The sequence below is a fragment of the Artemia franciscana genome, chromosome 4 (genome assembly GCF_032884065.1).
Source record: "Artemia franciscana chromosome 4, ASM3288406v1, whole genome shotgun sequence".
NCBI lineage: Eukaryota > Metazoa > Arthropoda > Branchiopoda > Anostraca > Artemiidae > Artemia > Artemia franciscana.
Window position 1 is genome coordinate 61420836 of NC_088866.1, and position 26406 is coordinate 61447241.

At 34.4% G+C, this 26406-nt stretch overlaps 1 protein-coding gene across 1 annotated transcript in view; it reads right to left on the reverse strand.

Annotated features, from left to right (window-relative positions):
- Positions 1–26406, reverse strand: part of LOC136026684 (uncharacterized) — a 136592-nt gene that overhangs the window by 71690 nt on the left and 38496 nt on the right. The window contains exons 5-7 of the mRNA XM_065703428.1: positions 23074–23268; positions 7138–7300; positions 425–577 (exon numbers count right to left, since the gene is read on the reverse strand). Coding sequence (XP_065559500.1) covers positions 425–577; positions 7138–7300; positions 23074–23268 — 511 coding nt within the window. The remainder of the gene's footprint in view (positions 1–424; positions 578–7137; positions 7301–23073; positions 23269–26406) is intronic.

Here is a 26406-nt window from a genome sequence, read left to right on the forward strand (position 1 = left end):
TACATCGAAATATATTGATACTTTAAGCCCCCGCGATTATTTCTTCTCTTTGTTCTTCATTTATATAACATAAAAGATCAGCTTCAAGTATAACCGATTGTTATCGATCGACAAAAATGGCCGATGATAGTATTTCTGACAACTGCTAAATCAAGAACATATATTTTCCGTCTATTTCAAGTAGTGTACTTACTTGCCTGCGTTTAATTAGCTAAAAACAAAAAAAAAACTGGATTTTTTCACGTAAGTTGAATTTGTTACTGTTTTGTATAAACTCGGGATAATTTAACCCTCCACAACCAATACATTATAAGGATTTTGAAGTCTAGTATAGACTAACTACTAAATTAGATTCTAATTTTCTGCTAATTAAATTTACTAACTACCTTTCTACTAATTCTACTAAATTAAATTCCCAAATTACCTTTTTTATCTTGCTCTTCGAGTTCTTCAAATTCCTGAAGTTGCTTTTCTAGAAGTTCGGCTTGCTTTTTGGCTTTCTTTTTCAGCTTCTTCTTTTTACTCTTAGATATTTTTGATGGTTCTATGGGCAATGCGTCCTTGGGAGCTGTACTAACTAAAAAGTGCAATCACAAGTTTAAAAATTGTAAAAGCAAAATAGACTAAAGGCTCTTTAAGATAATTATCAAAACTGATTAGCTCTTCAATAACTTTACCGATGGTTTCTCATGATCTGGTGGACATAAAAAGAATTCATGTACAAAACTGTCTATCAATAAATGTGTGTTGATTAACATCAGGCTTGTGGCCAAGGTCTGTTGGTGAAGACAACAAACAAATAAAATCTTGTTAACAAACAAAATTTGTTTGTTTGTTAGACAACAAACAAACAAATAAAATGTTTGAAGAACTATTTCACAGCATCTCATTCAAATTTCTTTGGAATTTTTTCAACTTCTTAAGTTGGTATCTGGATACAGTTATATCAAACCTGGATCTAATTATTCATTTTGTCTATCTAACCACATTCCTTAGTAAAATTCAAGTGTATTGTCGTGAAAAAAAAAAACTGTCTTTATTCTGTTTTCTGCTTCTCTTGTTTTTTTACATCTGGGCATGTGATAGTGGATTTTTGAAATAAATATCTTATCTTACGCAATTGCATTGCAAAATTTTATTACAACCATATACTTTTTAAAATAGGTTATTTTTTACAGACAAAAATAGTAAACGTAGTTGAAACGCAACGTAATAGCAAAAAAACGTAAAGTAAATGTAATAATACCAAACTTTCACTTCAATTTGCTCACTTTTATGAGCTGTTAATACTAGTGCACTATTGTTCCAATCTATTATAATCGAGAGTGTCTAAGATGTAGCCAGTCAACAGCTAATCTAAAAACCAGGACATGATGTTGTAGATGGCGCCTGCAGAGTGAACGTTAGATCAGTCAGTTATATTTTAGATGTGCACAAGAGAGCATGCGTTCGTTTTGTTGTTTTTGTTCGGCCTAAATGCAAGCAACTATATCTCATGAGACTGCATGAATTTACTAGGTATAACTTAAAGATGATATCGTTTTACAAGACGTAATAAAAGTCGTCCTTATCCGTAATTTGGAAAGTAAACTCTGTTTTGTTTCAAGGCTTAGGAATCGAGTTGTTACTTTCAGAAAAAGTTAAGTTTCCTTTTTTGGGAGATGGGTTGGGGAGCAAGGGACTTAAAATTTTGGGGGAGGGGGGCCAAATAATTTATTATCTGGTTGTCAGGAAACAGTATATGCAGCAATTTTATTTCTTTTTTTAGGCATGTTGGCCAGCAAGCCCTAGCTTTGTAGATGAAGTATATGCAGTAGATCCGTTTAGTAGATAAAGCTGATTTTTTTTTTTTTTCCTGAATTTTGATACCACTTTACCAGCTTGTTCAATACCTGAAAAGGCGGGGAATTCCACTTTATTCTTGCCCAAAATGCCAAGCTCAGGAGTCGCATCGGGAAAGAAAAATAAAATAGATTAGTGTATTGACACGTTTCCGATTATTTGATTGTGGATGCTATTGGTAGTTCGAACTTGTTCCGTTGTTTTCCGTAAGCTAATGAATTTAAAGTAGTTTATTTGGTAAGTTATCCTACCTTACTTATGATTCGGCTTTGCAAGTCGTAAAATACAGAAGATTGAGTCAATATAGAAAAAAAGCAATGCATTGACAATCACACAAATGTTGGGAGGGGGGTGTAAGTCTGTAAACATTCTTCAAGCGAGGTAAAGTTTTGAGTCATTTACTTTGCTTTCTTTCGTTTTTCCTAGGCCAACGTTGGATTTCTCCTAGTATTAGAAATGTTTATATTTTCTTTATATTTTTCGGAATGGACAGTATGATTCCCTTATCCCTGTGGAACCCTAAGCAATAGGGTACCTCTAAACAGGCTATTTTGTTGAAAAGATCCAAAAAGGGTACAAGATTAAAAAATATCGTACAAAATGGTCCACATGACATAAAAAAAAAGTAGAGAGCTGATAATCTAGCACATTAAATTTGAAAATAAATACCAGTAGACTTTTATTTTATTTTTCAATAAAGATTCAGATTAAGCTTTTAGCCCCCCCCCCCCCCCGGTAAAGATACACTTGGTCTGACGTTGAAAGGGGACTGAGCCAGAATTATAATGGGCACTTTAAAACACTATTTTGGTTTGTTTGCTATGATGCAATAAAGGGGGTGGGACTTTGAATTAGAATACGAGGAGGAAAAGTGGGAGTTAGTTGGTGTTTCTTGAAAAGAAAGATATCTACGAAGCTGTCCGCTTCAGACCATATTAACAAGATGGACGAATGCCATGCGAGTCTCTAATGGTACAACTACTAATTCTTTCCACTTGTGCCACATTACGATCCTTGTCTCATTGTACGGTTTGAGATCTAGCAACAAGTTTGACTTCAGGAGGGTCTGTCCAAAAATGGTGGCCAGCTTATTGACAAGTCTCGATCCTAGTGTGTACCATAATGCTTGAACGCACAAGTGGCTCCAATTTGGACTTGATGGGACGACGTAGAAAACTAGGTTTTAATTTGACCGCCGGCGCGCTTCACCCAAGACGACAAAGGGACAAACATAAGGCATTGCTTCGACACCACGTCATCAGTGTGTCGTGGTTTGCGGCCAGAGCTTTCTGCATTTGATGACACTTGATACGGGTAGCCAGTTTTTCATACTGGTAAAGATAATGTCGTTGCCAACTTTTTCAGATTGCCTAGCCTTCAGAATATACTGAAGACATTTGCAGTACAAAACACCCAGGTCTTGGGAGTCCAAGGCTCTCAACAGTCAGAACAACAGTTTCAACAGTCTTGGAATAGTAGTTTCGTCTAAGTGATTCGTTGTTTATTGATAGAGGACTCTTTGGAACGGATAAAATAGTCTAAGCTAAAGACATCCAACCTTTCATTTTACCTCCAATGCTTCCATAAGGATCCATCAGAAGACTTAGGTATACGAAGGATTTAAAATCTTTGACAGGATCTCTATTGAGCAGGACGGGTGCGTCTCCGATACAATCTCATCGTCTTTATTTTTTTGCTGACTTAAATGGATGCTTGTGCATTCATCAAGCATAGACTGTGTCTCTTGAACGGACTCAGCACGTAGTTTAATGTCGTTGGCAAAATCTAGGTCCGTTGCAGAGTTATTTGCTGGTTTTGTTGAATTTAAATCAAATAGTTGTGGGCATCAAGCCATGGCTAATTGAGGAAAAAGCCAAGGCAGATAGTCGGATTGAGTGAGAGGCAAATCTGGCACTAACCCCCTTATTAGGATTGTATAAAAATGATGTTAGTTCATTCGTTAATGAGTAATTCTATCTATTATCCATCCATGCGTCATTCCTAGGGCAGAAGAACTAAGGTAGATAGTCCTAGAACCTATAGTTTTACAAGTGTTTGGTTAAATGGCAAGGGTAAATGGCGGGAGTCAGTATGACTCTCTTGTTGGACCAATATTTTTTTTTTTTTTTTGCTATCGTTTAGAAAGGCACGCCCACCTAGTCTCAGGCAGGTTGACCAAGAACTTAAAATTGACATAGGACTGTTAAATTGCCTGGAATGAGAGATAAACAAGACACGCCTACCTATGGTCTTAGGCAGGTTGAACAAAGAAATTAGAATTGAAACAGGATCGTTAGTTTGCGTGGAATGACAGGCAAACAAGCGTCTGAAGTCAAATTGCACCCATCTGCAATGAGTGTCAGGCAAGGTGATTGATTCAATTCATAAACTTAGACATTTGAACCAATAAAGATTTACTTCAATGTTAGTTGACCAACAAGTTGACTGGATTCTCGGACTAGAAAGTTATTATTATTCCTTCATGCTACTCAATTACAACGATCTAATCCATCGCAAAGTCACGAGAAGACACATCCTTGTCTACCTCCCAGATTAATATTATAAAACTGTCTTCAGTGAGCCCTGACTTGAGCTCTGGCATCGATATAACTTGTCAGGATTAAACAGATAAACTTGTCAGATACTCAGTCAAGAGGCCTTCAATGTGGCGCATCATCTCACTTCTGACTCTGTGTCAAAAGCGGCTATGAAGTCAACAGTCTGGTGGCACAGGAAGATCTTATGTAAGGTAGCTGGTGGCACGTTTTTCTTGTGGCTTGTAACTGCTTAGGAAAAGTGAGTTTAATTTGATCTATTTCTTCTTTTAATTTCTGCTATGTTCAGAGCATCTCTACTTTGGCAGTGTTACAAGCATGATAAGTTAATGACATAGATTTCAAACAAAAATCAATAAAATTTTCGTCCAAGTCAAAACTTTCTTTGTTCATAAAACTCTTAGTTGGTCCATATACATGTCGATGTTTTACATTTTTCCAATAGGTTGGAATAACCTACTTAACCCTGGGTCCAGTGTATTTCTCTTGTGTATTGATTATAACCCTGACCCTTGAGGTAAATGCAAGATGAAGTCAGATATTGCTTATATATTTTAAAATCTCAACCATCATCATGATCACCCCCAATCTCATCTCCTGCTCCATCTGATCATTGTAAAGAGTGGAAATAAGTGCTTTTATATCCTCTATGCTGCACGCAATATGTAGGCCATATAGTAGGCAATATACCAAACTAAGCACGGGGATCAATGACTTTTTCTCCGCTTTAAAATTCACATTTTCAACAACAATACATTACGTTCTTCTTCGCACAACTAATATCTGACACCCAGACTAAAAAGAGGAGATGAGATTATCCACTTTTCACGCCATCTTTCCACTCTACTGCTCCAATCCATTTTTCCACAATCATCTTTCCGTATCTCCACTTACATCTTTTCACATCCAAAGCTCACTATTTTAAACACTTGACTATGAAGGATATACCATCACCTGCTCTGGAATATTCTAGGTAGTCTATTCTTTTAGGCGTTTTTCGAGGCAGAAATTACCCAGCTTGGATATGGATAATTCATTCACAACAAATACAAGATTTCAATGCATGGATGACTCCAGGATCCCCAAAAAAACTCTCTATATGACCTCATCATAGAAAAAAATAAATACAAAAAAAAATAGGGAAAAACATTTTATGTCGAACATACCACAACTGTCATCCATCAATTTAACCAGAAGACAAAAACTTTCTAGTAACTTCTACGTGACGACTGTTGATTTTTCTAAGAAGCACTGGATGTCCCCTAGAGGGATAGTAGAATCTATATTCTAAGGTAATTTTCAGGAAATTCCCGTAACTAAATTAAATTCTACATTTACCTCTAAGGTTGCTTAGTAACTGAGACTCTTAAAAGCAAAACTTCGGAGAAACAATAAACTAAATTATGCAACACATATTGGAAATTATTTTCATACTCAGCTACATTCTACAAAATATGGATAATTCTGAAGTTTCTTATTGACCAACTCACTTTTAATTTTCCTTAATGTTAAAAAAAAAACAGTCCATAACTTTACACTCTAATCGCACTCATAGTAGGACAGACTATTTTGTATTTTCCCAAAAACTTTGAATTTGTTGTTTTTATTTGAAAAAATTAAAATTTTTGAAAGGCATGAAGCGAGTCATGATCTTAACAGTCGTACTATAGTATTTAATCACCAAATGAATATATGTCATATTTGGTGCGTGTGACCCGGAAGGGGAGAAGCATGGACATGGACAGAATTTTCTATGAAGATGGGAGGGAGTGTGTTATGACACCCCTTGAAGTTTATAATTAATTATTTGGCGATAGGAAATACAGTAACTGAATCCTAAGTAGCTATTTCACAATCCTAAGTCACTATTTTAGAGTTTCGCGGATATTCACAAAATAAAGAATTAAGGTAATGTACTCCTTACCACCAAGCTACCTCTTCAGGGGGACTATCTCATCGACGCGCAAATTACCACCAGAACGCCGAATATTTCTTAGTGTTACTTAGTGAAACGCCAAGTTTTCAGCAGTTTTTGGGATGACAGTTGGTAAATTACATATAACATTCAATTTGTGACAAATAAAAATAGATGACGATATTGTTCGTATATAGATTTTACTGAGTGCACAGTTTATAACATATATGTTTCTGGAATTTCAACAGACTGCAGGTCAAACCATCTTTGTTTGACGTCGAAATTCTGTTTTTAGTAGCCAGTATCTGGTTAAATACGTTTTGTGTAGTAAATATTCAACTTTCAAGGCAATCTTTAATGCAGTTACTACTCTATTATTGGCAACATCCACATTTACTTAAAATTCCATCAAGGTCAGGCCATAATGCATGCATCAATGCCCACATAATCTATGCTATCTTAAAAAAATTATTTTGCTCAAAATGTCGAACCTCTCCAATGTTGCAGGCTCATTTAATTGAAGATTGCAAGAAAGTATTTGATAAGCAGTCAATGCAATATTAGTGTGCCTCATAGCCTCCTCCTTCACCCACTCTATGTATTTTCAGTCTTTGCCGAAGTACAAGCTTTTTTTAATACTAGGCAAAATACCCGTTTTGTGAAAAACATGAAGAGAAGTAATTTTAAGCCCCAAGTTACAATATCTTCGTACACTTAAAGTGTTTTCTCCCTAAACTGTTTTAAAAATGATCTCAGGAGGAAGCGGGAGGAGGGCTGAGTCTATATTCAACATTTGTGCCGATGTAAAAAACAATGCAAAATTACCAAGAGATTGAGGCAGTTTAAGCCCCTTCCTACTCCAGATGGCAGCATCATAAGCCAACTTTCGAATGTAAGCTTCATCAACACACATCAAAACATTTTCGGGTTTAATATCCGTGTGAATGATCTTGCATTTTGTGTGAAGGTAGTCCAAAGCCTCTAAAACCTATAAGAAAAATTGAATTCGAATAGAGCCTCACTTCTCGACTTTCTTAATGTCCTTCGAAAGTAGATTAGCAAAAAAATGTAACAATATATATATATATAAGCTAATTGAATCCAAGACGATATATATATATATATATATATATATATATATATATATATATATATATATATATATATAGTGACAGTGACCTACTACTGCTGAAGTCGCTGCTCGAGTACTCGTCCATCCATTTGGCAATCTCAAAGGCCAGATCAAACAAGTTTTCCGGTAACTTGTGGTATTTGTCACCCGAACTCGTTGGTTTGGCTTTCTTCGACAGTCGCGTCAGTTCGTCGACGAAGAGACTGATGGTGAGTGCCATGCAGAGTGAAGACGACCAGGAACAGGAACATACCAAGCGTATCACCATTGATCTTGGTTCAGCCAAGAATAAAAACCTGGAACATTTTGTTACAGCAAAGTCAGCAAAACTTTTTCAAATGATGGATCTTCCGGATGGATTTCTCACAGTTGATCCAGACTTGTGGGAAGATAGACACGACTACAAGCTAGCGTCAGAAACTGTGAGGTCACTCAAAGTCGTCAATGACCACGCTGAGCGAGGAGTGGCACTCATTCAAGAGTACAGCGGTTTTATAACCCTAGATGAGTCGCAGCTGCAATTTCTGCTGCAAGTTGTCAATGAACACCGCAGAGTTTATACCGACAGCAGGAAGCAGACTCTGTCCGGTCAACCATAAATAGGAACTAAACAATTTTGTTTATATTTTTTTAAAGCAAAATACAAGTTGATCGAAATCCTTCTTTTTTTTCTTTTTTCTTAATCTTTGAGGTACTTGAGCTACCCCTAAACATTATTATAAATGGCTCAAACTTTTTCTACAATGTTTTCATGTGATATGGAACAACTTAGGGGGGTAAGAAAATAATATTTCCAAAATTTTTAATTTTTAAAATTTTTAATCGAAATCCTTCTTTTTTTTTTCTTTTTTCTTAATCTTTGAGGTACTTGAGCTACCCCTAAACATTATTATAAATGGCTCAAACTTTTTCTACAATGTTTTCATGTGATATGGAACAACTTAGGGGGGTAAGAAAATAATATTTCCAAAATTTTTAAAATAAGCTCCACCCTAATATATATATATATATATATATATATATATATATATATATATATATATATATATATATATATATATATATATATATATATATATATATATATATATATATATATATAGCTAATTGAATCCAAGATGAGAAAAAGGAGTTTCGGACATTCCGGTGAATGTGGAAATTAACCAGATTACGGACATTCACGGTAACACATATACAAAATTACTGAAATTCCCTTTAACGGTTTAGTGAACAATCTCAATTCAGTAAAAAAAAAAAAAAGATATACAATACAAACTAGAATTGTAAGAATAAATTCGACTCAGAAGTGAGGGAATACTTAGGTCAAGAGACCCCCCCCCAAAGAACAAAAATTTACTCAAAGTGCAAAATTATACAATGTTTAGAAGAAGTTATGCTACTTTTCATACAAAAAATCCAAACTTTAGAGTACCTTCCCTTGCAGAAAATGTTTGCAAGCTTTTTACATGCTCCTCCATCAAAAAAAATGTCTGAGGAAGCCATTGAGCAGAATTATTACAATATTTTGAAGAGTAAATATTTGCCATAGTCTTGAAGCAAGATAAAAAACACGGGCAGTAGCTTTAAGCTACTCAGTCTAAACTAGCCTTTTAAACGTTACTTAAGAGCGATAAGTCGAAACAAAAAAGCTTTTACATAATCCATAAATTTCATTTTAGTATATTTAGATCTTACTAATCACTAAAATTAAATGTGCTGTTGAGAAAATAATATGTAGATGGCACTTCAGAAGCACGACATAACAAGAAAGACAGAGGGAAAGATCATTAATAGGCCGTAGTATGTCAAATATTCCCACCGCGGGGGTCCTTCAAACCAATTTTAAAAGACCCTTCCCACTATCTATAGGTGTGGAAAAAGGTTGCTATGTAAATCGCATCGAATATATATCCCTCAAACATCAAAGATGTTATCACACCCTGCTCTAAGATTGCCATGCAATAGACGTGAAAAGGTTGCTATGTCAAATTTATGTGCCTCAAATATCAAAGAAATTATCACACACTGGCTCACTCAGCTTTTAACAACATTCATTTCGTTCTACCTATTCTATTAAATAGAGGAATGAGACAAATTCCAGAACTTTCCCAATGACAGTTACCTAGCTTCAGGTAAATGTATAGAAAGAAAGAATTTCTATTAGTCTCCGGGGAGAATCGTTTTAGGTTTCTTTTCAGGAGGAAAGAAATCCATAGCCGAATACAAATTATTTTCCGAAGTCAATTTTTCACGAAAAATAGAACTGAAAACAAAAATGAGCTTCAGGAAGACAACTTTACCATTTAAGATATGTACTATCGGTTAAAATGTACGGGATTACTCCATGGTATGTCTTCTAATATCTTTATTTTCTAGTCCTAGATTATTACTTAGCTGCCGTGTTAAGCAAACAAGACGTAATTAATTAACAAACATATTTCTTGGGGTGAAAAGTATTTCAATGAAATAACCTCGCCATATCTAATTCAGATATATTTTATGAGTAATTTCAAACCAGTGGCAGGTATAGCCATTCTATGAAAAGATAAGCTAGGTTGATTCCCAGTCTGTCCTGATAAGTCTAGAAGTTATCAAACAGTTCGTGGTAACGAACTGAGTAAGGAGCGACCCGGCTCAATAGCAACCAAAACTCTAAAAAACGGAATTTTGAAACCAATAGTTACATCAAAAGAATCGCATTTTAATGCTGATTTTAAATATATAAGTTTCATCAAGTTTAGTTTTACGCATCAAAAGTTACGAGCCTGAGAAAATTTGCCTTATTTTAGAAAATAGGGGGAAACACCCCCTAAAAGTCATAGAATCTTAACAAAAATCACACCATCAGATTCAGCATATCAGAGAACCCTATTGTACAAGTTCCAAGCTCCTATCTACAAAAATGTGGAATTTTGTATTTTTTGCCAGAAGACAAATCACGGATACGTGTTTATTTTTTTTTTTTTTTTTTTTTTTTTTTTTTTTTTTTTTTTTTTTTTTTTTTACCCAGGGGTGATCGTATCAACCCAGTGGTCCTAGAATTTTGCAAGAGGGATCATTCGAACGGAAATGAAAAGTTCTAGTGCCCTTTTTAAGTGATCAAAACAATTGGAGGGTACCTAGGCCCCCTCACATGCTCATTTTTTCCCAAAGTCGTCGGATCAAGATTCTGAGATAGCCATTTTTTTAACATAGTCAAAAAACCTTATAAATATGTCTTTGGGGATGACTTACTCCCCCACAGTCCCCGTGGGAGGGGCTGCAAGTTACAAACTTTGACCAGTGTTTGCATATAGTAAGGGTTATTGGGAAGTGTACAGACGTTTTCAGGGGAATTTTTGGTTGGGAGGAGGGGTTGAGAAGAGGGGGTTATGGGGGGGAAACTTTCCATGGAGGAATTTATCACGGGGGTAGAAGATTTCCATGAAGGGGTGGGGGCAGCATTTTCTAGTATTATTTAAAAAACAATGAAAAAATAAATATAAAAAAGTTTTTTCAACTGAAAGCAAGGAGTAGCATTAAAACTTAAAACGAACAGAAAATACCTCCTCCTAATACCTCACTCTTTACGCTAATTTCAACTATTTATTCTACAGCCTTTGTGATTCAGGGGACAAAATTTAAGCTTTAGCATAAAGAGCGAGGTATAGACGAGTGGGCAAACCCTCTCATATACGTAATAGAAACATACAAATATAGAAGTTTGTTACGTAAGCTAATTCGTAAGTTACGTATATCTTTTACTAATGAAAACGTTCGTAAGAAACTAAAAGTTCTAGTTACCTTTTTAAATATCTAAAAAATTGGAGGGCAACTGGGCTTCCTCCTCCCTCCTTTTTTCTCAAAATCATTCGGTCAAAACTATGGGAAAGCCATTTAGCCAAATAAATAAATATGCAAATTTCACTTTAATTATTCATCTGCAAAGAGCCGAAATCAAAACATGGATTAACTAAAAAACGTTCAGAAATTAAATTTAAAAAAAAACGTTTTCTTTAACTGAAAGTAAGGAGCAACATTAAAACGAACAGAAATTACCCTGTATATGAAAAGGGCTGTTCCCTCTTCAATGCCCTGCTCTTTACGCTGAAGTTTTTACTGTTTTAAAAAGTAGAGTTGAGAGAAAGATTCAAACTTTAGCGCAAAGAGCAAGGCGTAGAAGAGGGAACAGCCACTTTCATATACGGGGTAATTTCTGTTCGTTTTAAGTTTTCATGTCGCTCCTTACTTTCAGTTAAAAAAAACTTGTTGTTTTTTTTATTTAATATATATTTGCGACAAGTAGTTCAATAAAAATTTCTACTTCATCTGCTTAAGGCTGTGATTAAGTTAACTTGAAAACATCGAGGTTCAAAATTGAAGTTAGGGTAGCCTTCTGTCTCTCAATTCTCTAGAGACCGTCCACTGTCAAAAACCCTTCAAATAGCACTTATTCATTGCTGGAAATAGCAGGTTAATTATACCAGCTTGTCATTCTGGTCTCTAGGGCGATCTGAAACGGTTCTTTCTGGCAAAAAACTTGTAAAAATTTCAGGTAGCTGAAAATATTCTATGGGACTATTCGAAAACAGGAAAATACATCGAAAAATGGTTCCAACTATCTTACAGGTTATTGCCTTCCGCTCATCATAGTACCGATTTTGTTATAAAAGCAATATCCTTCCTAGAGTGCACTTGTGAAAAAGACCTAGACATTTTCTAAGATTTCTAAGCAATTAGAGGAAATAGAGCAAAATCCTAGCAAACATTTTGTAGCATCTTCAAGAAGCTACAGCCTGATATTAAAAGCGGTATCTTCCGCCAATGAATACTTGAGTACTTTTTAAATATAAATTTTCAATTCTAACATGGGATTTTCGAGTTCTATCAGTTCACTTAATCACAGCCTTAAGATAGTCATACATTATTTGGGTAGTGATTTTGGGTCATTTCTAAGTGAAATATAGATTTTCTACTCCAAGATAAGCCCCACTGACTTCTTGAAATTCTTAACACAAAAAAAAATTACACCATGACTTCTAAATTGGGGGAGGAGTGGAATAGTGTATTCTTTATCATTTTGTTATAACGTTATCTAGCAGAAGGAGTTGCCGATACTCAGCCAGACCTGGTCGGAAGTATGAGTAGGTGTTATTGTTGTACCTATTGGGAGTCCTTAGCCATTCTGCGGGGGAGATGTCTCTTAAATACTTATTACTAGCATATATATATATGAGAAAAGGAGCATAGCAGCAAGTATAAGTAAGTGTCCTAATTGTGTCTTTATGGGGCCCGCACATGGTTTAACCTGGCTTAGGGGAAGGGAAGCTTAAAGTCTCGTCAATGAACCATCTATCAGAGCGAGTTCTCCAATTTTGTCCAAACCAAGAAGAGGGGAGTAAAAGCAAATGTTCTAACAGCGCCTTTTTCGATAGCTAATCTTATCTATACAAGAGAGTGGATCCCTAAATCCTTGTCACCACAATATTGACCGGAACAGGCTGTTAGATTTCAATAAAACTTGCTGAGAATTAAGAGCTGGTGTGCTACTTTAATTAAGCAGTAAAGTACAAGGTTCAAGTCATTAGGACACCTATTGGAGAGAGTTGTCTGTTTTTATCCCTCTCTAGAGAAGAAGTAACAGTGAATGATCTAATTCGTCTTGAAGTTTCTACCGATCCTACCAATATCAGGAAATTGGTTCCTAAATTCGTGTCATCACGACATTGGTCAGAACAGATTCTTGGATCAATCACGCTAGCGGACAGCTTAGAGCATGTGTGCTATTTATGCTATTTCCGGGTTCAAATCGATCTCAAATCTGTAGGGAGGTGGTGACGTGAGTAAATTTCTGTAACTATATCTGCCAACGGACTGTTAAAATTTAGCTAAAGCTGGTGGAAAATAGCACCTTATTTCCATATTGTACCATCTTGGGTTCTGAGCCCAATCCATCCTCTTTAGAGAGGAAAGAGTCACAAAATTTTCGCCATCAGAATATCTGGAAGAGGACGGATATTCCCAGAGCCTTGACATTACACTATCTACCAGAACGGTGGAAAATAAAGGCTACTGTCCTACTTGTGGTATATCTCCTAGAAATTTTGAGAAACCCAGGGTTTCTCAGAAAAACTTGATACATTTCCGGGTTTTAAGCAAATTGACCCTTTTTGGGGGCAGGGCAAATCCTAAATTACGAGTCAGGATTGATTTTCTTGTGATACGAAAGGCGGCTGTCTGATATCAACTAAACTTAGTCAGAAGTAACACACGATGCCCTTGTTATGTCTGCTTGGAATCAGGTACTGTTTCTACTTCTGTGACAGATGAGGAAGGGGGTTTACATATTGTTATTATCAGTCTATCTGTTTGACCCTAGAAGCAAATGCCACATGAACTATTATGTCTTGTTTTACTTTTTCGTTAAGATGTGTCTTCGTATCCGTACACCAAACGTTTTACAGATGGTGCATAGCAATAAGAAATTGTTCAGGCCCGTTATATTTGTGATCAAAGTAGATATTTGTGGATACAAAGATCCGTAAAGAGCAGTTTTCCGCGTATATTTTTTATACTTGGTTCCTACTTTGGCATTGTTTCTAATTCCACATTAAAGGCAAAATGTATCTTAACAGGAGACATAGAGGCAAGTTTTGCTTGAACTCCCAATCCCCAGCACCTAAGATCTTTTAGATACCATTAACATCAACAAAAATAAGCTAAACAGCTTTTCCTTTAAGTTTAAACGTGCTCTTCAAAACTGGAAACATGTAACAAGTTAACAAAAATTTACTGGGAGTAAATAAGCGCCACCATTAAAGTTTAAAGCTGGAAAGAAGCCTTGTGAAAGCCTTTCTTTTAAAATGGCTGTTTCATCAAAGCTTAAACAATAAGTATATAATAATCAATACAACTTCAACAAACATTACATAATCAGGTTTTCCGCTGTGAAGCCTTTGAGACAAAGGGAATATGCATGCTTTAGTTTTGAACCATATAACTTAGGATATTATAGAAGCTTCCATTCATCATGTAAAATTCGATATTTTTTTTTTTTTTTTTTTAATATAATACAAATCGTCACTGTCAAACCAAAAGCGCATATCTGACACTTAAACACTACCGAGATAATTGCTGAAAATCGTTTGCCAAGTTATTCGAAAGGGAATATCTGTAAGACAAGTTATATTAGGACGACCAAAGTGCGATTTAACATATATTGCTACACTAATCCTCTCTTTGACAAAAACTCAGGACCTTTTTGGCAGTAATGTCATAAGTTCGAAAATGTTAGATACAACCTTTAGGCGTGAAAAACAACAAGGGCACATCCAGGACTTTTGTTCGGCGGGGGGGGGGGAAAGGACAAAAAACTTTAAAAGCACACTAAAAATCTGTTTATAGACTCTCTCGTCACTTTTTTTTCGAGTCGAACAAAAATTTGGGGGGGGGGGGGGTCGAATCCCGTGCCCCTTCCCCCCACCCCTGATAAGTCCTTGCATGAAAACAACAAAATATTGTAATCGGAACGATATATCTAGGAAAATGAAAATAATATTTCAAACACAGCAAGCTCAAACCATAAAAAAAAAAATCAAACTGTGCAAAAGTGATAAAAACTATTGCCCCTGAAAAAGTTCTTTGGGGCATCCTCTCAAGGTGATTTGAATGAAAAAGAGTCGATTTTTTAATGTGTATATTTGGGCTGAAGACGCATCTTTTTGCCATTAATTCTGTTGAAAAAAAGGCTCCCTTCCATACCTAGTTCTTAATTGTGTGACGCATACATGTGACTTATTAATTTCAGTAAATTTATATGAATTAAATTGTGTTCTGAATGGACACGAATACAGCGGATGAAAGCAGATCAATTAGAGGGGAAGCAATTGGATTATATTACTATTATTATTGCACAAACTTTGCAAAATTAACGGCAGAAGTTTCGAAATCCTAAAATTATTTTGCAATATAGAAGTTGCAACATAACGCAATATTTCTTGACAACTAGATATTTTTCATCCAGAAGTGGGTAGTATTTCGAAAGACAGTTCATATTTTTTAAGGTTTATGATTACGGTCATTTAGCCCCGTTCACACTTGGGCTTAGCAAGACACTAATTTCTAGAAATAATAATTTCCGACGGATCAGGGCTGTTTGTGAAAAATGAAGCAAATTATAAATGGTATACGGTGATGATGCCAAGAAACTGATGTCTAGTTAAGCAAGAATGTGAATTGGACTTCAGTGATACAAACAAAAATTAGTTGCAGCTCGACTTAAAAAAAATAATTAATAATTTAATTTATGAAATCCCACCGTAGCTTATGAGAAATAGTACTGGTTTCCTTATATACTCAATTTTGTTTTATATTTTGTTTTTGAACCTGAAAACAGATTAATCTGCATTTCTTAAATTAGAACTAGAACAATAAACAATTAAAAAAGTTAGCGCGAGGTATTGCGTGCAGCAAGTTTTAAAAAATGACAATGGAGTCAGTATGCCTAGCAAATAGAAGTATTTTGACGAAACAACAACACTAAACTGTCTACCATTATTCGAGTAATGATTGCTTGTTTTATCAAAATTAAATTAAAAAAAAGTTTTTTCAACTGCAAGCAAGGAGTGGCATTAAAACTTAAAACGAACAGAAATTATTCCGTATATGAAAGGGGTTGTCCCCTCCTCAACGCCCCATACTTTACGCTAAAGTTTGACTCTTTGTCACAACACTTCTTTCTAAAACAATAAAAAAAAAACTTTAGCGTAAAGAGCGAGGCGTTGACGGAGGGACAACCCCTTTCATATACGGAATAATTTATGTTTATTTTAAGTTTTAATGTCGCTCCTTACTTGCAGTTAAAAAAACCTTTTTTATTTAATTTCTGAACGTTATGAACGTATTTAATTTCTTATATGATACGCTGAATCTGATGGTGTGATTTTCGCTAAGAATATATGATTTTTAGGGTGTATTTCCCTCTATTTTGTAAAATTAGGCAAATTTTCTCAGGGTCGTAACTATTGATGGATAATACTAAACTTGATTAAACTTTTTTATTTAAAATCAGTATTATAATGCGATTCTTTTGATGTAACTATTTGCATCAACATTCCATTTTTTAGAGTTTCGGTTACTATTGAGCCGGGTCGTTCCTTACAGTTCGCTACCACGAACTGTTTGATTTCTTATAAAGCCGAAAAAAATTGTAAACATTCTGCAAATAATAAACTAGAGGGTCTCTGTTTTAAGCATATTTCTTCCACACTACTAAATAGAATGTCAACAGACTCCACAGACAACTGTCCATCCACGAACAAATGGAGAATTGGTGAAATTCATTACCTAAAGAAACGTTGCAGGAAACAATTGCAGGTAAATTTAAAAAAAAAAATTCTTAAAAACCTATTATAAAATACTCCTTGTGAACTTGTACAATTATGCATGTTTTGGCCTTCTCTAGGCTTACATCCCTCTGAATCTTATAACATGATGCCATATCCCTTTAGACAGGATTGCTGCTGAAATGTTGTATAAAATATAAGCGATTTAAGGAATTGTACACAATTCTTTCTATAAACAATCCAAAGAAACCTACAGGGTTATTTACAACCCCAATTCTTCTGCATTGTATCGTCGTGCTTAAAGTAAGTATCTGGTCATATCTAGTATTCTGTTAATTTTGCATGACAGAAGAATAAAGATTTACAAGTTTTTTTTTGGGAAACAGTGACAGGTACTCATAATTACAGTAAAAAGTTAAACAACCTGGAAAATTATTCTAGTTTTATACCAGCTTTTCCTCAGTTACCGACTGATTACAATTCTTCTTTAGGAAAAAAAAACGCCACCATGACATACCCATCACAGGTTGCTAAGAGCCTTTTCCAGCCATTTCCCAAACCAGGTGGAAAGCCCTCGTAACCATGGTCAATAGGATTAGTCCTTACATAATTGGAATAGAGTGGATTGAAAATGCTTTTTTCTTGCATTCCGAACCCCCCCCCCCAGGTTGTTGCACATTTATAAACTTGTTCCCATGGCCTAGTATCATATTGTACAAACAACCCAAATTCTCTTTAAGCAACAAGTGATTTTCTGTTTTTGCAGGGGAGATGAGTTTTTCAAATGAGTTTTAACAAGGGAGGGGGGTCACTCCTGTCTTCCTAATTGCGTAACTACGACTATAGCAACATAGATGAATCCTAGTAATAGATTTCAAAACAAATGAAAAAGAAGAGAAACGATTTTTTATAAAGACTATGATAAAAAGGGTTAAAAAGAGGAAAAAGAAAGAGGAAAGAAGAAAAAGAAGTTCTAAAAAAGAACTTTTTTTAAGTTAAAACTTAAAAAAAGTTAAATGCCTGCGTTTTATCCTTTTTTTTTTTTTTTTTTTTTTTTTTACAGAAAAGCAATGCAGTCCACGAAATTCTGCTAACAGATTTATTGACATGTTTTTCCATTATCATTAGAATTTCGATATGATTCAGAAAAAATTTTGTGCAGGCATTTTAACATAAACCACGGGCGCCCTCCTTCACCCCCTCTCATACGGATTGTATGCTTTCTCCATATTTGTCAACAGTTTTTCTTATTTTGCCAAGCTTCAATTGTTTTTGAAAGACTACATTTAGACTAAGCACGTATAAAAATATAGAAAATGAGTTGGATAATAAAAGGCAACACAACATCGGCTGGCTTTGACAGACTATTCGAGATTATCTTTAAATCAAGTCAGTTTTAAGAAATAAAAAGAGCTAAAAAAAAAATTAAACAAAGCTCATCCTCCTAGATTTCATAATGCTGGATTTCATTGAAACCAATGACAGGAACGGGTTCTGTTTACGACAGGTCTTATCTCCATGTCTAGATGAAAATTGGGGGAAAAATATAGTCTTTTTGCGATAGAATAGTTTCTCGAAAGGATAGAGGGAAGGAATGTGCTGTGGAGTTATATAGCGACATGACGTACAAGCAAACCACCGGCTGGAAAAAATCCTCTGCTTTTGATGGAACGTGTCTACTCCTCCTTCCAGTGACATCAATTCACGAACTTTAGGGGGATGGGGAGATTATATTTTTCAAAATCTATGAGGGAATCCGTCGTTTTTTTAAACTTTTTTTCAATAAAAAAAAACACCAAATATGGACCTTCTTCGATTAAAATATCCAAAGAAGGTATTTTTAAAACCTAGGGGGCACATATCCCCCCCCATTGACACTACTTCATGCTACTTTTCAAACTCCTTAAAATAATTTAAACAGAGGAGCTTTAAGACACGGAAAATAGTCTTGGATGATTCTTCAGAACTGATTCTGGGGGGAAAACGGATTGTGGAAAAAAAAATACGGCCTTTTTGCAGTAGAATATTTTCTAGAAGGGATGGAGAGGAGGAATGCGCTGAGAAGTTATATGGCGGAATGACGTACTAGTGAACGGTCGGTTGTAAAACATCATCTGCTTTCGATGAGACGTGTCTACTCCTCCTTCAAGTGGCGTCAATTCAAGATTTATAGGGGAGAGATTATATTTTTCAAAATCTCTGTAGGAATTTTTCCTTTTTTAACCGTTTTAAATAAAAAAAAAGCACCAAATATTTTCTTCAGCAAAAATACCTAAAGAGGGTATTTTTAAAAATCCAGGGGAGGGGCCACATGTCCCTTCATTGACACCACTCCTTCCCTTAATAAAAATGACCTTCCTAAGTCCCATTCTACCTAAGCAGTTTAAAAAAAATTAATAATATAAACAGAGGAACTTTAAGACACATACAAGAAGTGTTGGATGGCAGTTGATTCTAGGGGGAAAATGAATTGCAAATATGCTTGAAATTAACTCTTAGAAAAGTAAATGACGCATGTGTCTAAAGACGGTATAGATTTTCCTATTTAAATTTTTCCGTTAAGGTTCTTCACCACTTTCCTTCACTTTAAAAATTTTTTCTGAGCCGTACGGTAATCTTGGATATTTTAGTGACTAGCGACTAATTACGTCTAAGATTCTGATTTTTCGGGCATTTCTTCTGTCGATTTTAAAGGATAGTTAGCCATTTGTGTAGGTTAGCTCTGCTTTTAATTCGCCACATGCACTGGATATCATCCCTTTTAACCCCTCACGTATATTGGTAAGTATATGGTATATCAACGAATGATCGGTTGCAAAAATCATCTGCTTTTAATTAGATGTCTCTCCTCTTTCTTAATGAGCAAATTTCGAAGACAGATTTTTTTAAACAGCTTTTCCTACTTTTTAAAATAATCTTTAGGAATATACATGAAAGTAAATTTGATTTATGTTTACATTAATGGGCTAAATCAAAGCCATGACAAAAATCAAGAGACTAGAGATTATGGAAATATAGTCTCAAGAAGCGGAAGCCATCCTCTCTGAAAAGCGCCCACAAAGGTTTTCAGAATCGACCCATGGAAATGTCACAATTTTTTATGTAGTTTCACATAATTTGCCTGCTTTGAACGTGTCCCTATCTTAATTCCCATCGTTGCCGTGCACAAACTTCGTTCCCGACAACACAAAAACGTCCGTGTTTACGAGCCTTTGATCAAAAGTAAAAAGATTTGTGACTTTTTAGCAGTCGGCTATATCACAGCTAGACAAACCAAATTTCAATAATTTTCCATCACCAAATTAGAAGCAATCATTGTTTCCATGGAGCTATCAATCTACCGAAATACATAATATTATTCATCTAAAAGTCTAAATTAATGTTTCCCCATCAGAGATATCAAAATTAAATAAACGAGAAAGATTGTATGGGCGGCCTTTGTTTCCAATAGTTGGAAACAAAAAATGAAAATAGAATTATAGCTAGATAGGGTTTTCTCTTTCTTTGAAGGGCACTGTTGAAATCAATAAGAAATTGAAGCTTATATGGAAAACCAAAATAAAAAACTTTTTAAGTATATACACTTTGTATCTCTACTATCTAGATTACAGCATGATAATCGTAAATTTACAGAGGGGCGGAGGGGGGATCTGGTCCCCTGAGAATGACCTGGCAAGCCCCTTTAAAAATCCTGGACCCCTTCCATCAGCCTTTCAGAGGCTGGGTACTTGAGCATTTCTCTTGGATTTTTATATTTCACAAAACAAAATTATATATGTAAAGCTTTGACAGTCCCTCCCCCGCTGCAATCTGTCACGTTGATATACAATTTTTAAGCCTGCTATACATATGTATAAGTAATATATGTAAGTAATTCTACAATATACGAATGTTAATTGTAATTAGGCCTGTTTGTCTGTTTCTAAACTGTTATAAGGAAGAGTCTACAATGCCCTCCAATAGACATGGTTTCCATGAAAAATGAATCGCAATGTGATGCAAAACCACGTTTTCAAACGCCATCTAAGCAAATCATGCAAAGGCAACTGCACCTACTAGCAAAAACAAACCAAAAACAAACTCCGTTTGTGAGATAATAGCACTTTTAAAAAAAAGGAAATTAGGCTACCCGTGAATATGATCAACAGAAACGTGTTTGTGAGGGATTGAATTTTCGGGGGTGTTTCTCCCTTTTTTGAAAATCAGGTAAATTTTCTCAGGCTCTTAGCTTTTGATGGACAACTATAAATTTAATTTATCTTATATATTTGGAACCAACATAATAAGCCAATTCTTTTGATGTATATTGATATCAAAATTCAGTTTTTTAGAGTTACGGTTACTATTGAGCAGAGTTGCTCCTTACTTACTATGTGTTACCGCGAACTGTTTGGAAATGATACAATCATAGATTCATTACCTGATTAGAAATCTGATAATACAGAAAAACAGCGCGATATACGAGAAAGTAATTATCGATCAAGCATCTAAAAATAATGGATGCAATCAATGGTAATACGGAACCAGCCCAAGACAATCGGTTGTGTTCACTTCAAATACATTAAGGAACCTTGTTGATGGCATAGAAGAAAAAACGCGAGGAGCACGCAATAACATATGCTATATGTAGTCTATTTTTGTTCGTTCATATCAGAAGTTATACATCTTTATTTAATTGTTTAGAACACCCCTAGACGATGGAAATCTCAAAACCTACTCGGGCTAAAACTCCAGGAAAGAGAAGTTAACTACCACACTATTTTCTACCGTATCTCTGAGAACGCAGTGCTCATTTTTTTTAACTAAGCTTTTTTATTACCTAGCTATTAACCAGACAATGGCACGTAGCGCCTTCGTGATCGCCACAATCAATCTAAGACACTTGCCTATCCAGTGTCTCTTCGGGTCAAACCTAACCAAGTCCATTCTCCGCGTCCCCCTGGCGTCACAGTTCCTTTTTATTCGTATAGTTTTAATAATGAGAGACAATCAAATTGGTGATTCAGTAAAAGAAAACGGATGCACTAAAACAAAACGCATTGTTGTTTGTGCTGTTTCCTAGAAATGTGTCTCAGAACGTAAAGAACTACGGTACAAAGATCGAATAGCCTTGTATTGTTGGTTAGAAAAGATATGGTTTATTTGCTAACCAGAAGACTTGGCACTATGGCCTTGAAGAAAGCTAGAGACTTCATTATTGAAACTGAAAACCAAAATGACAGAAATATATAACCTCATCATTTTGTGATGATTTTTGGAGGAACGTAAGAAAATGCTGGAAAACTTAAACAGGAAAACACATAAGACTTCATTTAAAGATTACAATATTCTTTAAGAATTATTATTATTTTTTTTTTTTTTTACAGTCCATTAGCCACTATAACTATCCGCAGAACAGACCTGTATAAAACCCTAATGACGCTGCGATAGTTGACAGTGAAATAGTTATCGCGTGTCTGGGAAAGCTGTTTTGATCGATGGGTGCGACCATTTATCCTGTCTTCCGAAGGTCAGGTTAAGGATAGGAAAATACTTTAAACGATGCAAATGAAAAAAAAATGGTAGAATTTTGTCAGAAAATTTAGTGAGCCAGATTTTAGACATATTTGAAAGATGATAACCCAGCATCTGCATATGATCTTTTGACTACAGCTTTTATAGAGATACTGAATAAGACATACCTCCAAAAAATACTAAAAATAATAACCATAATTTTCCTCGTAAACTAAAGACTGCAAAATGTACTTTAACTTCAACACGTCATAGAGACAATTTGTATAAAGCTTGCCTTAGAAATCCTTCCGGTTTTTATCTGAATCAATCAAAATAATACAGAAATGCGTACAATAAGGAAAACGGGAAGTAATATAGCTTTATTACCTTAGTAAATTTGATAAAAAAAAATGGTATGACGAAAAAAATAGGAAAACGATTAAATATGTATAATCAATTATTAGATGTTTTGCCCCGACCGTTTGGAGTACAATCCAAGGTACTGCTCGTAAAGCTGACAATCTTTTTTTGCATTCGAAACCACGGTAAAAATTCGGTAATTTTCTCCTTTTTTGCATTTTTTTCAGCTAGGGATTTTTTCCTCCTTCACTTATTTACGTTTTTCTGCATTATTGATTGTAAGTTAATATCGTTTTTCACGTGTCATATAGCATGTCATCGCGGACTTCACCCTGTAGTTGAAGGACACTATCTTGTAAATATTTTCTAATAAATATATCCTTTAACCAAAAACAAAATTATCCTGATTGTTATGGAGTAACAAAACTTAAGACAAAAAATTGACCTTCTTACCTGTTTCGTGATAGTTTTAACATTCTGCAATGGAATACCCTGATAATTGCTTCGAATGATTAGCTTGAGCAGATTATGACCTAGAACTTCGAATACCATACAGACATGAGTGCCATTTATTCCACAGATTTTGAAATCATCTAGTAGTTGAACAGTCTTTTCTCGTTTGGGATCTGCTTCATCACTACTTCTGACCTACCAGTCACAAAAGAAAGGAGAATAGTTTAGCTTGCTGATTTTGGTACCGTTATTCCATTTATTCGACGTTTTTATATGGAATAAATACTATTTATTCCACATGAACTTTTCAAAATGTACTTCAGATGCCATTTTTTATATGGAATAAGTACTGTTTATTCCAAATACTTTGTTCCACATACAATTTATATGTAGAATAAGAATCAATTTTCTCTAAATATTAAATCATCCAGTAGCTGAACAGTCTCATGTCGTTTGGGGTCTTCTTCTGACCTACAAATCGCAAAAAAGAGGAGTAGTTTAGCCTTAAACGAGAATTATTCAATTACATTTCTTTTCCATTGTTTAAAGGCCACATGCAGGCTGTCTACAATACACTAATAAGTCAATTTGTAAAGAACCAAGAACAGGACCAAATAAATATCTATAGTTTTAAAATTTATGTGTCACAGAGAAAGATGGTAGCGTAGGCTTTAAGGGTGCTCACACCCTCCATTGAGAAGGCACTGGACATGGGATACGGTAGTACCGGCTTTGAGAAGATCTAATTTCATCAGTATATACAGTCAAACCAGAATTTAGGAACGTCCCTAATTTTTCCAGAGGTAAGGGGTGAATGTGAAATACGAAAAGCTTGCTTTGGCTGCTAAATTTTACAAGTGGGGGAAATTTTGCAGGGGTTAATTGTCTCTAGAGAGGAGGATTGTCCACGGAGGGGGATTCTCTTGGGGAGAATTTTGCGGAGTTGGAATTGTCCACGGGAGAAGCAGCATAGAAACGAGGGATTGAAATCCTTAAGAACATAAATTTTGAAACCATATTAAGCCAATAGTGCCTAATATAAAAAAGCGTATTCCAAATGTTTCAAATCTAACCTGATGTTTAAGCTCTTAGCAAAGCTAAGCAAAAGCACTTAAGCTTTACTAGAGAACCGTTTCGGTTTGAGTAATAAAATTAAAATAATCTTAAACAATCAAAATTGATGACTGAATATGGTATCATTTCGGTTTGCAATGCATTAACTATAGTGTATTTTTTGTGAAAGAGCTAATAAAACATTATTTGCCCAAATTGTCGAAAGAAGAATTACTTTTTAACTCACTTTCGAACAAGGTATGAGATACCCTCTTTAGTTTTGCACGAAAACATAAGACTACAACGAGGGAAGAAAAAGATTCCAATTTGAATTAATTAAAAATGCCAAGGAAAAACACTACAAAGTTCAATGCCATAAATTTAGTTACAAATGACCTTTCATGTCAAGTCCAAGAATCAAGTTTACATTTAAAAAAAAAATCAGATAAAGAGTTGTGCAACAAGAAAAAAGCGGCTTTTGATTGCTAAGCTTTTCAGCATGTCAAAAAGATGAAAATACATGACACTAGACGTGGATAAAACGTGGTGTATAAACTGTTTATTAATGTCACAAAAATCAATGTTTCTATGCAAAAACTTGATTTATTGAGAAAACATTGATTGATAAATCATTGATTGATTTATTATTGATTATGTTGACTTTATTCAGGAGTTGAAGATTTTGTTTTGTTTTTCAGTGGAAAAAAGATTAAATGAATAACCGGTTATAATAAGAAAAAAACTTAAAAAATCCGGTAAGCCAACTTGAAAAAATCCAGTGTTTGGTAGAATAGCAAATTTCAACATGCAAAGCATGGTTACTGTTTATATATTTACTTTTTAAATATATCGTTTTCAATTTATTGTAATGTTGAAAATCAGCTCAATTATTTGGACCGAAAAATAAAAATGCAGCTTCACTATGTTGACTTTATTCAAGAGTTGTAGATTTTGTTTTGTTGTTCAGGTGGGAACAATCCCGCACCGGACTTAAGTCGACAAATCACAAATTTTTGATCAAATCCTCCACAGTTAGTAAATAGACTGAAATAAGTACAATTGTGATCCATTCCTGACTGAAGTCTTACTTACCAGCACGTAGATATACTACGTCTACTTATGGTAACAAGTCATTACTCATTCAAAAACTCCGAAAAGGTGGAAGTCTATACAAATAGTGGGAGACCATATACTACATAAATAAGATGCTTAACTTAGCACACAGATTCAGAGCGAAAGAAAGAAAGATAAAGAGGCAGACAAAGGAAGAATTAAGTTTTTTTTAATGTTATTCACAATATTTGATTCACGTTGAAAATGTAAACATAAATATTGAAACTCAATTCAGACCAAATATGCAAATTACATCGGAAATAGTAAAATCCTAATTCGATTAAATTTAGTAATCTAGCTCCCACTTGAGGCAGTAGTGCAGATGCGAAATCCTAAAGCGCAGCCAATCTGCCATTTGAGATCAAATCAGAGGCTGATGGGATGGTTAAAAGGATTTTTAATACTTTTTCAATTTTTTTTTTCAGAGAAGTTGTAATTTTAAAAGTAAGAATTAACAAAAAAACAGTTTCCAAAAAATTAAGTTTTTGAAATACAAACTAAAAGCTACAGCAAAATACAAAACGAGCAGAAATAGTCATCCAATAATCCGAAATCAACAGAAATTACTATAATTGAGCAAATAAAATGAAAAGAACACAAACTACAATGGGTACAACATTAATAATATGATTAATTTAAAAACAAAGTTTTCCTGAGGGAAGTATACGTTATATATATATATATATATATATATATATATATATATATATATATATATATATATATATATATATATATATATATATATATATATATATATATATATATATATATATATATATATATATATATATATATATATATATATATATATATATATATATATATATATATATATATATATATATATATATATATATATATATATATATATATATATATATATATATATATATATATATATATATATATATATATATATATATATATATATATATATATATATATATATATATATATATATAGTTGTTTGTCTGTGGTCTGTGTGTCTGTCTACTGACGTCATGTTTGTGTGTCGACTGACGTCATGTTTGTCAACTGACGTATCTATCTATATATATAAAAATAAGTTGTCTGTGTGTCTGTCGAGTGACGTCACTGTCCGCATATGACGTCTGAATTATTTCATCACATACCAATTCAAAAACGAATGTATTCAAGCCGAAG